The 15,289-nt window shown below is 39.8% G+C and overlaps 1 protein-coding gene across 1 annotated transcript; it reads right to left on the reverse strand.

Moving 5' to 3' along the window:
• Positions 1–9,054: 9,054 nt before the first annotated feature.
• hmx3a (H6 family homeobox 3a) lies at positions 9,055–12,015 on the reverse strand. Its single transcript, XM_012863966.3, has 2 exons — positions 11,251–12,015; positions 9,055–10,563 (listed from the first exon to the last, which is right to left on the reverse strand). Exons 1-2 carry the CDS (start codon positions 11,540–11,542, stop codon positions 9,932–9,934), a joined length of 924 nt encoding a protein of 307 aa, XP_012719420.1. The 5' UTR covers positions 11,543–12,015; the 3' UTR covers positions 9,055–9,931.
• Between the last annotated feature and the right edge of the window lie 3,274 nt (positions 12,016–15,289).

Raw genomic sequence — 15,289 nt, forward strand, 5'->3', positions numbered from 1 at the left:
ACCGCAAAGCTCACTATTCAAACTCCTACTTGCTACGGAGGGGTATGAGATGAAGCCGTTTTATACCCCACAGTGACGTCACAAAAACGTTTGAACCTATAGCAAAACTGATCTGAAATTCAATGCAAGACACCCGCTAAGCCTTAGGAGGGCACCGCACTGATGGTTTTAGACGCAAAAGCAGGATTTCACAACAAATATGCAGTAATTAGTCAAAATAATGACCAGGATATCTAGACAGCACTATAACACAGACATATTAACCATTAGCACAAAAAAAATGTTGATTTAGGGACAAGTTACCCTTAAAGAGTGAAAAGGTGCGGTGAGAGGACGGTCCCCTGTGGTGCTCCTGAGCTGTTGACAACCGGGTTAGACACACAAATCTTGAGCCTCACAAACTATGATCTGTTTTTTATTTATTTTTTTTATCCAGGATGACCATAACTTTGAATTGGCACTAAAATTTAAATGTAAAATGATTTCAACTCTCATTATATTTAGATTTATTTTTTTAAACTGCCATATGTAGTTTTTCTCACACAGGTTTTTATTGTTATTTTGAAGTCGTCATTTAATGTCATTATTAATAATAGTTTTTCTCTGTGCTTGAGTCACATTTTATCTGAAAATAAATCTGGTAAATAACATAAATAAGTCATGTTTCCATCAACATTTTTTATGTGCATTTTGAAGTATCTCATTAGACAAGGTTGATGGAAATGTCAAAATTTTTATCAACTTACTACATTTTGCAAAACAAGTTTTGTATTTTTTCAAGAAAAGAGTAAATGTGCTAAAGAGGGGATGGAAACACATTTGTCGAATAAGTTCATGATGTAGTGAACGTTTACCTCACAGCTGTTTCTGCTGCCGGCGTCTTCCCGGATGTTCCCATGATGCTAAAAAGCATGTCTGGAAGTAACAACAGATATTTAGCAATTATTCACAGTTTGCTAAAAGTGTGCCTATGAGACCTTTGGGAGAAAACCTTGATTCAGAGATACCTTTTTATAATTACCTTTTCAAAAGAAAAACATATCGACATAAATATCGTATATCGGCATTAATACTAAAAATGTCAATATATTATTTTTGGTCCATATCGCCCAGCCCTACGTCAAGTTATGACAACTTTATGCTTAGCATCGCCTGGTTAATTCGCTACAAACCAGTAGATGGAAACATGCCTGATTTACATTTTCTTTTTGTGCAACAATTTAAAAGTTTGCTCAAAACTTGCATGAGAATTGGATGGAAACATGGCTGCCGTCTGCTGATGCCTGTAAACACCAGTGAGTTACCCAGTGAGCAAATCGAAGCTACACATAGACCCCAGGGTTTCCCCCAGAAAATGAGCTAATCCTGGCGGTAGGTGTCGTTGTTGTTGGCTCTGGGAAGTGCGTGCGCTACGGTGGATCAGGGGTGGGGGATGCGTCATGCGGCTTGAAGGAGGGGCGCAACGTGTATGTGCAGTGCGTCGAGCTAATAACAGCTAGTGTATTAGCAATTTAGACCGGGAGATTTTCTCCTGGAACTTTACTCACCCTCTTATGTCGCTCTCGAACATCAACGCATTCAAAAATAAACAGACGATGCCTAGCCTGGCGGCCGGCCAGACTTACAATACGCTGGAGGAGACCCTGGACCTGGACCATTTTTGTTATAAGTCAACATTACTTCTGTACATTCCTCAGATTCAGACAGAGATGTTTCATCTCATAATTTTGTCCTCATGTAAGCCAAAACTATTTTGGCTCTATAAACTCATTTACATATTTCACACAATCAATTAAATAGTCATAAGTATTATAAGTAGTGTTGCGGCGATGCCATTTTTTGGCCCCCGATACGATACCCGATAACTGGCTGTGCAGTATTGGCCGATACCGATATCATCTGTTTGAAAATGATGTGTGTGTGTATGTATGAAGAACTGCATACTACTTAGGGTAGTAGAACTTTTTATTGCCTATCTGGAATGGGTGACAATAGTTGAATAAACTTTTGGCTCTCAATGGCCAAAATAGTGCAACATTTGTGAAATCATAACACGTATAATAGTAGTGCAACAGTAAGACAGTAAAATTACATTAATAATTGAATAATCTCTTTTAAACCCTGAGTTTTGGCTCTCAAATGCCAAAATAGTGCAACATTTGTGAAATCATAACACGTATAATAGTAGTGCAACAGTAAGACAGTAAAATTACATTAATAATTGAATAATCTCTTTTAAACCCTGAGTTTTGGCTCTCAAATGCCAAAATAGTGCAACTTTCATGAACTTATATAACATTTATAATACTAGTCGGGAGAGAGAAGGCTGTGTTCAAGTGACATACAAACATCAAAATGGTATCGGTGCCTATTTGTTGGTACTTGCCGATACCGATACCACCATTTTAGTGCTGGATCGGAGCCCCGTCCGATACTGGTATCGGTATCGGTTCAAAACTAATTATAAGATCTATAAATTACACCAGAAATCCAGAGACCGCAGACCAAAACTCAACTAACTTCCATCTTGTTATGATAATTCAATAAACTTTGGAACAATAGTGGCAATTATGAAGATATATTTACATGGGCTGTTTTTGCCCTTGATGAGGCTCGTTATTTGGCCTCAAGTTGGCCATGATGCCACAAAAGCGATGAATACACTCTTTTTTTTGTTTTACTGTGCAAGCAGAACTCAGAAACTGTTTAATAAATATGTCTGTCCCGTGCAGTTTATGGTTGAGTGTTTTCTATTTTGAACAAAAGATGATCAAATGCAGTCCAGTGAATTTAACCCTTAAATTTAGCACTCAATCTGAAGATGAGAATTATTAATTGTATCTGACCCTGCTTCAGTGAAAATGCACCCTAGGGAACCTTATTCCCAGTATTAAAAACTGCTGCAGCATTTTTACACATTGATTTTGTGCTGATGAGAAACATGTGTTTTTATCTAAGTGTCAACGAACACTTAAGACAAAGCTGATTTTGATTTCATAAAACAAAATATCTGTGATTAAGCAAGAACCACAACTTCCAACATAAGAATACTATCCTCTCATTCAACAGCATGTCCTCTGCCTCTGCAGTCAACCCTCCAAGTTGTCCTCATAGTTAGATTAAGTATTGCTACAGAATATTTTTAATGCAAAATAATGTATTATCATTTATTACATCTTAACAATGCTGTAGTTGTGTAGCTCAGTTGATTAAGACAGTGTTTGTAATTGATCAGTTCTGAGTGTGAGCCCAGCACATGCTACTTTTGTTACTTGTCAATCCCAACTAAAACATGTCTGCATTTAGACTATGTATAAAAATCTATTTGCACGTTTAAGAAAGCTTAATCTTTCAAGTTAAATACACACAGTTTCAGTCTAGATGTCTGTTGGTGGTTTCAACATTGATTAAAGCAGTCCAAATGAGCAACATAGCATTACAAAATAGAAAGTCAAACAGTCTTTTAGTTTGGTCACCGAACAGTAATCAGCCATTTTTCACACCATGCACTATAAAGAGTGAAGCGCTCCGTACAGTAGACACTCAAATGAGCAACAGAATATTTTGGCCTGAAATGACAAATATTGTTTTTGTCCTGATCCCTCATGCCGTCTTTGTAGAACTGCGCCCTGGGCAGTGAGCCACATTGTTGCTCGTATCCACCCCAAAAAAACACCAATAGCTGCCAACTAAAGATCCGCTTTGGTCCCCACCTTGTGCCGACTCTGCGTGGCAGTGACCTTCTAACACAACCGGCACGTTGTTGTTTGGACAGCCTGGAAGGGAAAAAAAAAAGAGAAAAGAAGCTGGGTTAATTATGCAGTTGAGGTGACGCCGCTGATGCTGACATCAGATCCTGCGCTCGTCGGAGAGAGAGAGAGGCATCTGGAGCCGTGCGTAAATATTCTGAAGTGGCAGCGATGCCAGCAGCTGCTGAGCGGTCCTGCTGAAATGCGCGGGGGGGGGAGGGGGGGATTATATGAGGGCAGTCTAGGAGGATGCCGGATTTATGGTAGAAACATATTAGGCGTAAAATCTGCAGTGACACTTAAATGGTTCTTTTTCATATATATGTCGCTCTTTACATAGAAAGACCAATGTCCGTGTATAGCCGCGCCTCCCATTTTCAGACGACTTTAACAAAGTGTTGGTGAAAGTGGACGCAGCACGCTGCTGTTGTGTTAAAAGAGAATAAATTACGCATGCCGTCCTGATGGGGAAATCGGGCGCTTACAGGCCAGTGGTGGGAAAAGGGGCGAAATGTGGTTTGCTCTGGTATTATGGCAACAATCATCCCCTCCCTGCGTGTCTGCGCGTTTGAGGGCCCGAGCGGCAAGGAGCGCGCCTTAAGTTCGCGCTCTATCACAATGATAGGTGGTGTACGGCCGGCCTACCGCAATAACTGAACAAGATCTTTAGCAGGAGGGAGAGCTCTGAGAAAGACAGATGAAGTTATGAGGCGCTTTGATCTGAGAATCAAGCTCCGATAAATATTAAACAAAGAGCCTTTACACGTGTGTATTATGATATATGGCGTGTCCAAGTCTAGAATAAGGAAATTACCAGAGAAAATGATATCAATAAATTTTCTAAGTATAAACGTTGATTATGTTTCGATTTTCATTCAAGAAAGTGGTGCCTGCTCCCTTTTTTTTCCCCTCTGTGTGCGCCTTTCGTGCGTGCGTGTGCCTGTGAATGAAAGAGAGAGGAGGAGAGAGTTGTAAATGCAAGCAGAGCAGCCGAGCCCTGAAGGTGTACAATTTATGTAATCTGAGTGTGGAAATGAACTGGGTAATTTATTGGAAAACACAAAGTCAGGAAGATTGGATCAGCCGCAGCCTATCCAAGGGCTCCTATCCATCAAGTTCCAATTAACAACCCAACCATTGAGTTTTAATGGCTTTCCAATCTACTGCCCTGATAGACTCATCAATTCCTCGGGGAGAAATTAAGAAAATCGACCGCCCCCTCGGCGTTTTGGTGTCATTCCTCACAGCAACTATATGTCAAATTAAAAACACAATTAAAATTTAAACTGTTCCAATCAGACGCTGCTCTGCAACCTATGTTTCACTTAATAGAACTTTGATGAAAATCTGATGCCCGCGTTCAATCAGGAAAGCAAATGGCATCGGTAGAAAAACAAGATTTCCTCCTCAAACGCAGGAGATTTGACGCAGGAGCCCATGGTGAGGGCGTCACCACTTTTACGCCCGGTGATCACTGATTGGGATTTATCTGTAACGTGATAGTCTACACGTCATTGTAGAGTGTTAAGGATTTATTTTATTTCCCAATCAAGTTGGTTGATTTCACCAGAGGCGACGTCTAAGCATGTTGAATGATAAAGTTCTTGAAACCTGAATGATTGGTTGCAGTCATGCAGCCAAACCAACTTTTTAATTCATATTAAAACGTATTTTTAAAAATGTCAATATGGGTTTAAGCCTGGACAGGAAAAGCTTAAAGGAACTGCAGCATTTATTTATTTATCCAATTTATGATTCCCAGCGTGGTTATTGACACACTGTATTTAATAACTTGTTGAAATCAAACGTCCACTGTCGCCATGTGCATGCTCAGTAGGAGGGATTGCTGCAAAGTCTGACTCCGTGACCTGCCTTAGCTAGATAAACTTTCATTATAAACAAAACAAACTGAACTCAAGCTGTTTTTTTTTTCTTGTTTTAAGATGGCCTTAGTTGTGAACCAGCTTTATTTAAATAATATGAATCAATTAACCTAAGAGAATAGCTTGTCCGTTTCAAATGCCAACCAGTCACTCCTGGCCACACCGCATGTGACTGTCTAAAGAGACGATTTCTATTCTTTTCCACAGTTGTGAAATAATTCATAAAATGTCATAAATTACATTTTTTATTAATCATATCAGTAACCATTCTATACAGTGATTTCAAATTCACACATTACATCTGTCATTATGTACTTGTAAGATTTATTTGCCTCATATGACCAAAGTTCACTTTAATGCATGCACAGCTATATCAGGATCTTTTATCTCTTATAGACAGACATGTGATATGCAGCCAAAGAAAAACCCCACCTATCCTGGATGTGGTCCATGAGGTGCATTGTTTAGTTAATTGTTGTGCTGTGTATGTGGCATTGCTTTTGGAGTCTTTGGATCCCAGACTGAGCCCAAATGTCCTCCATTTTTAGAGTTTAGAGCATAACCGCGTTGAATGAAAAACGGAGTGACAATGAGAAAATAAAACTTCAAAACACATCGGTATGACGCTTAGTCATTATTGCATCGGGCTTGTGCAGTTACACCCTATTAGAAAAAAAGACACCATTTCACATTGGTAAATCTCATAAGCTCATACATGACTGTGATAACCATGTGAAACATCACATTAGAATTGTGTGTTAGATGGAGGGAACACGTCTTTTGCAAATGGCAAACGTGGTTTTGGAACGTTTTGACGGTATAAGGTATGAAAACATGTATGTTTGCCTGCCAAACCCATGTGATGAAAGGATGTACCCATAAATGGCATGCATGCGATGCCCATGGCAAACCTATAAACACACGTGGTGACCATGTGAAACCTATAAACTCTATATAAAACCCGCAAACTTTATAAGACGCCCATGTTAAACCCTAAACTTCACTTGATGCCAATGTGAAACCTATAAAGTTGAATTGATGCCCATGCGAAAGCTTTAAATCATGTGTGATACACATGTAAAAACCATAAATTACAGATGATTCACATATGAAATCTATAAGATCAATGCATTCTAAACGCTTGAGTTGCATGTGCTGCAAGCTCATGTAAACCATAAACGTTGTGATCATATTTAAACAATAAATTTTGTTTGATGCGATTTTTTTCAGGCAGTCATCCACTTCACTCGCCCTAAAAATTATTATCAGCAGCATGACAAGAGATTATTAAATTAAACTTGTGAAATTATCTGGGGTTTTTTTTGTTTTTGTTTTTTTTTTTTTTTGGGGGGGGGGGGGGGGGTTGCTTGTAGTGCCACACCAAGAACATGAATGGCACATGTGGTCACCCCTTTGAGAACCTTTTTGATGCACCCCTGCTTTGTGGTTTTGCTGTGACAGAATTCTAGACATGGACGCTTGAATTTCTGTACGTAACAGTCACCAGTGTAGAGAACAGGTGGGCATTGTGCAATAAACTACATAATGCTGAACATTACCCATTCAGATCTCCATTTTAATGCAATACAAGTCATGTCAGTTTGTCCCTGTTCGCGCAAATGCGTTTAATCTGATTTTGTTTTGGCCCCGCTCCCCCCTCCAGTCCTTTACATAAAGATGTCGCACAAATGGAAATTATCGAGTGGTAATTTTTTTTTTTTTTTTTTTCAATTTATGCGCGCAAATCAAGGTCATGAGCCGGGCCGAAGCCGCGTGAGAACGCTGCGGCTCTTTACTTGACGCAGCGTGCTGCAGACATTCACAGATCGATACGTGCCAGAGGAATAATACCATACTAATCTATTAATTTGCAGTAATGGGGCCGTGTTGAGTGTTCACGGTAAGGTGCGCGTCAATATACTGGGGTGATTTGATGATATTTGAATGAACCCTTTGTCTCTTGATGAGGTCATCATACGAGAGTTTATGTTGACTGATTAATTTCCAATAATGAAAATGATGTCTCAAAGGGGTGTTAAGACCTATATATATATATATATATATATATATATATATATATATATATATATATATATATATATATATATATATATATATATATATATATATATATAATACAGTAAATACTTTTATACCTTATATTTATAAGTGTGTGTAGTTGGAGTGTATAGGACACCCTGCCAACACAGGGTGAGCTGTTCGAGTGCTGAAGTTTTAATTAAACGGCAGAGAGCTGCTTAAATGCTTCAACAATAATAAATAAGGAAGTACATTATGCACACCACTATTTAAATATCACCGTCATGTGATCGTCTCTTCACTGGTAAGCTCCTCTCTTCAAGCTTCCTGGTCTAAGTTCCGTGTTTTTTTCTTCTTCCTATCGATATAAAATGTGCAACTTGAAAAAACAAAAACAGATAAAGATAAATTAAACAAAACGCAAAAGGTGTCTCGATGTCTTATATATATATATATATATATATATATATATATATATATATATATATATATATATGATACTGTAGAAGAGGACCTTTGTCAAAATGTCCCCCTTGCTGTCTTCTGTACCCTTAAATACAATGTATTAGTGTGACTAAAACTACCTTAAACCGAGCTAAAAAAAAAAAAAGAAAAAAATTGTGTTCATTGCGCTGCACGTTTAAAGTGTTCAAAAATATACTAACTTAACAAAATGCACTTTTTTGTAGGTGTTTTGGGTTTAAAACATATGATCGCCTTCATGATGCATGTTCCTGGTATGACATAGTCTTCTGGAGAACGTGACACCTGTAGAACCTTGTGAGACAAAGTACCTGTTAAATAATTCATCTCTAATTTGAAAATTTACATCTTCTTTTGCTCATGTTTGATATGGGCCTGTAATTTGGGCTACAGTAATGCGAGCTTTAATTGTTAACTATTGCTAGTATTACTATTGGATATTTATTCACACGTATTGTTAAAAGAAAAGTCCACGAAACCAATAATTTCGCCAAAATTTAGGCTCTTTGGTGCCGAAAATCTAAAAGAAAATAAAACGAATGAATAGCCAAGTAAAGCAAAAACAACTGGAAACCGATGGCTTCACATTGACATGACATAGGCAAACGTTAAAAAACACCGGTTCATGGTTTCCTCTTCTGAATACATTACCCGTAATTTTGGAAAGATGGTGCCAATTACGCACGTAATTGACCGAGCCGCTCTTTATGTAAAATAACGCTTTAAAGTGCGGAACCCTTGGATGATGGCAGAAAAGCCACCTGCTGTTGCACAAAGAGGGCGTGGATGAGGTCCTGCTTTAAAGCTTTAATTATATATACATGGTATTAAATATTTAAACCATAGTGGGAACACAAAATATCTGAAAAAGGCAAAAACAAGGGAATGAAAATAAAACGTATAAGGAATATTTTCGATTTATTTCACAACATGATCCAGCAATACAATATCAAAACGTTGTTGTTTTATTTTTATTATTTTTTTGTTTGTTTTGTTTTTTGCTGTACAAATGGGAAGCGTGGGGAATTTCCTTTTCCCGCGCCTCATTAAATATATACATTTACATTTTTTTACACCAGTGATTTTTTTTTCTCCCTCTTTATTTTCCATCTTTCTTTTCCAAAAAAAACACAAACTGTCTTTGGAGTCTTGTGCTTAAGAGATCTGTCTGTGAGGAAGGAGCGTCCGAAGGTAATAATGAAAAACAGAGAGCTACGTGGGTTTTTACAGCTAGAGTGTCTTGATTGTCCCCCGTCAAGCGCTTAGAAAATAAATATAATAATAATTATAATAATTAAAAAAGAAAAAAACAAATAAAACACTTGTATCACGTTTAGTGAATTAATTCACCTGACAGCATTAGCTCTGGAGAAGAAAATAAAAATCAGATGATAAGTAGTTCGCCACTTTTATGTAAACAAGTTTTTTTTTCATGTTTCTTTTTTTTCGTCTTTTTTAAATCATTCGTTTATTTATTTATTTCATCGCACAGATCTGGCGTGCCCAGCAACAGTCAGGTTGTAAAAAGAAGTAAAATAAAAATGCACTCATCATGCAGTGGGCAGACTCCTGAGATGTCAATAAGAATAAGGAATAAGAATTATCCGGACCCTTATGGGAAATGACACGATTAATTATTTTTGACAAAATAAGTCCATGTTTGCCTGACAGCGACAGTCTCTTCTTAGCCTTTTCTCAGTGTCTGACTTTGTATAAAAAAATATTGTCTTTTATTATTTCACGATACGCTGTGACATCAAAACTCTGCGGCGCCTTTCAAACCGGTCTGAGCAGCGGCACGGATGTCACGATGGGGTGGGAGTAGTAGACCCCCGGGTGCGGGAAGGTGAGCAGCGGCTGGCTCACGGGCACGCTGGCCGCCGCGCCCCCCGCGCCCTCCGAGGCCGAGTTCTCGTGGTAGAGGATGGGCACCCGGACTATCCTCTGCGCCGCGGCGTGGCTCAGGTTGGCCGCCTCCAGCTCGGCGGCCAGCTGCCGCTTCCACTTGTTCCTCCGGTTCTGAAACCAGATCTTCACCTGGGTTTCCGTCAGGTGCAGGGAGGCGGCCAGGCCGGCCCGCTCCGAGCTGCTCAGGTAGCGCTTCATGTCGAAGGTGGACTCCAGCTGGAACACCTGGCTCCGGGAGAAAACCGTGCGCGTCTTCTTCTTGCGGCACGGCTTCTTGTCTTCGTCGCGCTTCTTCCACTCCTCCAGCTCGTCCTTCTTGGCCTCCTCCGCGTCGCTCTCCTCCAGGACGATCTCGTCGCTGCTCTTGTTGTTGCTGTGCTCATCGTCCTCCTCGTCGTCGTCGTCTTTTGTGTCCGGCTCGGATTTGAGCACCAGGTCCGGGGAGTCTCTGTCCGTGCCAGAGGTGGGAGAGGAATCTCTGGCTCCGGCTTTCTCGATTGCTGGAATTTGGACATATACAGGAAGATGTCAAAATAGGGGCATTTGCTTTTTTATGCGTTTGCAGCATTTATCGCCGCCTGTTGATATCAGACATTCATTCAAGCAGAGTTTAGGGAAACTACAGTACCAGGGAGGTGGAAAAAAAGGCAGGCATCAAACTTTTTTCTATGCAAATAAACACACTTTGATAAATTATTAAATACTGAAAATGTTAAAATCGGATTTGGAAGGGTAGTTAATTTGCTTTAACGTCTAATGCGCACCCGTTTGTGTCAGCGCGATATGATCCCACATGTATAAATCATAAAAAAAAAAAACGGGGATGTATAAAAAGGCTGTCAGTGACGAAGCCTCGGGGGGTGAGATGTGCGCCATAAGCGCGGGGGACAAATCAAAAGCAAGCTGCGCATCGTCACCCTCGTCCAATGGTTTCATCATGTCTCGCTTCATTTTATGCACAGCGTGTTGCTTTATTCAACTATTATGCCAACGTCGTGCCATAACAAAGCAGGCCCTCGCGTTGGGGACAAGGTGATAAGTCTTTCAGGAAGACGCAAGAAAGGCACACTTTTTAGGGGAAATCTATCTTTGATGAATACGTTTTAAGTTGCAAAGCACATGTTTGGTGTAGTATTCTGTCAAATTTATAATAAAAAGCAGACCGAATAAGTATTGCACCTGCTTACCTTCAGTTCTGTGCAGATGAGCCGCTGAGCTAAGGGTGTAGGGGTACCACCACGCCGATGGGCGCTCCAGGTAGTGCGCCGGCAGAGTGAATCTCTGCGCGGGCACGTCAAAGCGTGGAAAGTTGAATTCCCCGACCTGGGAAAGGGAAAATCCCCCCTCTAAGGCCGCCTTAGCGGAGGCAACAAGCGGCGGTTTGGGTTTGGACGGCTTGCTGTCACAGTTCAGCAGGTTCTTGATGAAGAAAGGGGAATCCTTGGCCGGAGCGCACGTCTCTTGCGTCGTCTCTGGCATCGCTGCAGCTGCGGTCTGAACGCGGAGGTCCAGGAAATTTGATCAAAACCAGGGGAGGGTGGGGGGGAAGGAGGAAAAGAAACGCCGATTTACAGACTGTGGATATCCCAGGTGCTCGGAGTTCCTGTTTTTCTAACTCGACTTCACACCCGGAGAGCTTCGTCAAAACACACTTCCCTCTCGGCGAGCGAAATAATGAAATAAAGCGCTGATACGTGTCACAAAAAGACAAACATGGGCATGTCTCATCCCGGAGCGTTTCCGTCAAAAACGGGGGGGAGAGAAGTAAAAAAAAAAACCTTCTCGTCCCAGCGTGTCAGTCAGTCTGGTGTCTGATGCTAATGATGAAATAAAAATGTCATCCAAGTTAAATGCGGAAAGTATAGGCGATTGGGCATGTACAATGGCAAATGGGATTAAGGGAGAGACGGTGAGGGGAGGGAGGAGGAAAAAAAAGAGGGAGAGACCATCCTCCCCTCCTCTCCCCACTCCGTGCGCCCTGTGGCTGCAGGCTGTGCGCGCTCTTCTGTTATTGGTCTCATACAGTCCAATTAGTGGCAAATGAACGGCACCAAAGAGAAGGATTTGGACCCGTCTCACAAGGAACACAACTTGAGATCCGCATATAGGCTTCATCACCCATGACAACGGGCTTTTATTTCATCCAATATTAAGGCTCGCGTGCTTTAATTATCTTAAAATGCTTGGCTCTAGTTTGATATATTTTGATGTAATTAATTTCCTGCTAATTGAGCGAGCATTCCACAAAAAAAGGAAGAAAAATGCGTGAGGTCACCAAAGGTTCTCTCTTTTTTTTATTAATTTACTTTCAAAAATATATTATATATATATAAAAAAGATCTGTATTTATTCTTTTATGAAATAGTTGTCCTGAATTTTATGATTGCTTTTAATTAAATATTTTCTATCAGAGACAAATTAATTTCTAAAAGCGAATCCCGTGAGTGGGTGTTAGGTCTCATGTCAACAACCATCTTAGAGCCACCAACAGCACACGGGCCTGCTATCCACACTGTCATTTCACCAAATAAATAATGACTCCGAAGCGATATTAATTTAATAACAATTTGAATAAATCCATTTAAATTCTCCTTGCTTGTGGATAATTGTTCATTTGCTTCACTTTACTCGATCCAAACTACACACGCTGTCTGTATGTGTTTGGTGGCGTGTGTTAGCTCGTTGGGCCTTCATTTATCGTCATTTTCCGCCGCTCCTATAATGTGGAGAAGAAGAAAAAACGGTCTGCAGCTCTACAGCGCGTCACCAATGGGCGATTAGATTCATATTTCTAATTCATTGATTTCCAGCGAGGGCCACTTCCACAATGTCTGCTGGTCGCGCAGTCATTTATTTTTTTAATTCCTAATCGATTTTGTTAATTCATCCCTCAGATTGCGCTCTTTGTAAAATGCGCCATGTATATTCACTCATTGATATTAATTGACTTGTTAGAAAGCAGCAGCCGCGCTGCTCGGAAGCTGCTGAAGCTGACGTGGAGGGAGAAAAGCGGAGGGACAGCGCCCTCTGTGGAGAGCAGGGAGCCTGTGCGTCACCTGGCCACGTTTTTCACGGGCAACTCTTGTTTTTTCAGGGTGTGACACTGTGGGGAATCTCACAAACAGGTCCCCGTTTGACTAAGAACTAAAATCTGAGTTTTTAAAAAAGAAATCTCTGAGCCAGGCATATAGGAACATATTCTAATAATAAACAGGTTGATATTAGGATGGCCCCGCCACTGGTAGATTCAAAAAAGAGGGAGTAGACATGCATTTTCATCATTCATTATTTTTTATTTAGCCTATTGAAAACTGCGATGCCCCGATTGTTTTTAGGAGAATGAATCAGATAAATTCAAGCATGTAATGTCAAATCCAGTCATACAGTAACTGGTGTAATTTCATGGTGAGCTGCTCAAATGGAGACATCCTGTGGCTGCGGCAGCAGCTGTTTGCCATCGTTGCAGTTTTATGCATCCCTGTCAAGTTGAGGTGCAAACAAGCACATTTCTATAGAACAAATGTATCAAAACGTCAGGTTACTCTAATAAGCTTCAGCCTGCAACAGTATTATTTTTGTTTTATTGATTTATATTTGTATCTGTTATACAACTTAACGCCTTAATGTGATTATTATCAGTCCACCGTCACCAGATGCCTGTTCAGGTGAAGGGATTTCTGCCAAGCCTGGGTTTCCTTAAGCAGTTGGCATTATAAAGTGAGTTTGACTACTCAGTATTATTACTATAATGTGATCTGAATGCATGTAACTGAATGTGAATCTCTCTCTCTGTCTCTCTGTCTATCTATCTATCTATCTATCTATCTATCTATCTATCTATCTATCTATCTATCTATCTATCTATCTATCTATCTATCTATCTATCTATCTATCTATCTATCTATCTATCTATCTATCTATATCTATATATATATATATATATATATATATATATATATATATATATATACACACACACACACACACACTAATGTGTTGCGTTTCAGTAATAACTTTTTGTTTGTTTGTTTCTGTTGTGTTGTGATAATAAATAATGTGACTGGGGTCAATAATTCTTGTAAAGCATAAAAAATATCCCCAAAAAAATTGTCGAAAGTTTGGGGTCTATAAAAGCAAAGAATTTGAAAATTCAAACTATGCAGCAACAGAAACAACAGCATGCTTTTCGACTCTTACTGGACTCCATGCTGAAGCTCTATATCTTGAGAGCCTTTGATGGAAAAGAAGGATAAAAACTGGTATCCTGCAATCTGTTCGACCAAAGCACAGCTCTTATTATACATTGACTACAAACATGTTGTAGCCTTTGCCCACGCGCCATTTAGAGCCACTGAATGTTCCATAAGTCTATTTTTGTTGCTCCTCGGGTAGGTTACTATGGCCTTTATATTATTTATTTCAAAGCGCCCAGATATTGATTATTTCACAAGGAAAAATGACAAATGGCAGCAGGGAATGACACGGTCAGCAGGTTCTATTAGAGAAATGATAGTGTTGCTCGTGGTTTGTTAAAAGGTCCAGTTTAGATACTTTATAGGTTTACATCCATCATCCTCTAATGACCTATTTGATGAAAAACACGCGCTCTGGTGACAACAGCCCTGTGCAGCCAACTTTGCTTTGTAATTGCTCCCATATTAAATATAGATTTTTGTTTTGATATCTTGTGAGAATTCCTTTCTGCGGGTCAGAATTGTGATAAAAGACAACAGCAAAACCTCAGGGAGAGAAAGCCAGAAAGCGGGTCGGGGAGAACAGGCGACTAGGAGGTGGTGACAGTGAAGCCGTGAGTTTGTTGTGAGTTTTGGAGGAAAAAATGTCGACCTATTACTTGAGTGAAAACAATAAGTAACAACAAAGAATGCACCATAATCACCCAACGCTAAGAATGAGTAATTATTTCTAAAATCCATCAGAGAGTTAAGTTTCCCTATAAGATGCCAACTTCACTTAAAAATACCGATGCAGCATAAGGTTGCTGATGTAAACCTCATATTTTCAAGAATGCAACTTTTCAGGGCATAAAAAATCAAAATGTAAATTAAGACTGTTTGTTCACAGCCCCATGCTATTGTTCATGTTTTTCAATGGGTTTTTATCAATGAAACCACAGACAGACGTGAGCGGTGATCAATAGAGTTGATTTTCACAACAAAAAACAATTTCAATAAAAATGGAGATTTAAGGATATTTAGTGAGTTTTTT

This window comes from Fundulus heteroclitus, chromosome 22, assembly GCF_011125445.2.
Source record: "Fundulus heteroclitus isolate FHET01 chromosome 22, MU-UCD_Fhet_4.1, whole genome shotgun sequence".
NCBI lineage: Eukaryota > Metazoa > Chordata > Actinopteri > Cyprinodontiformes > Fundulidae > Fundulus > Fundulus heteroclitus.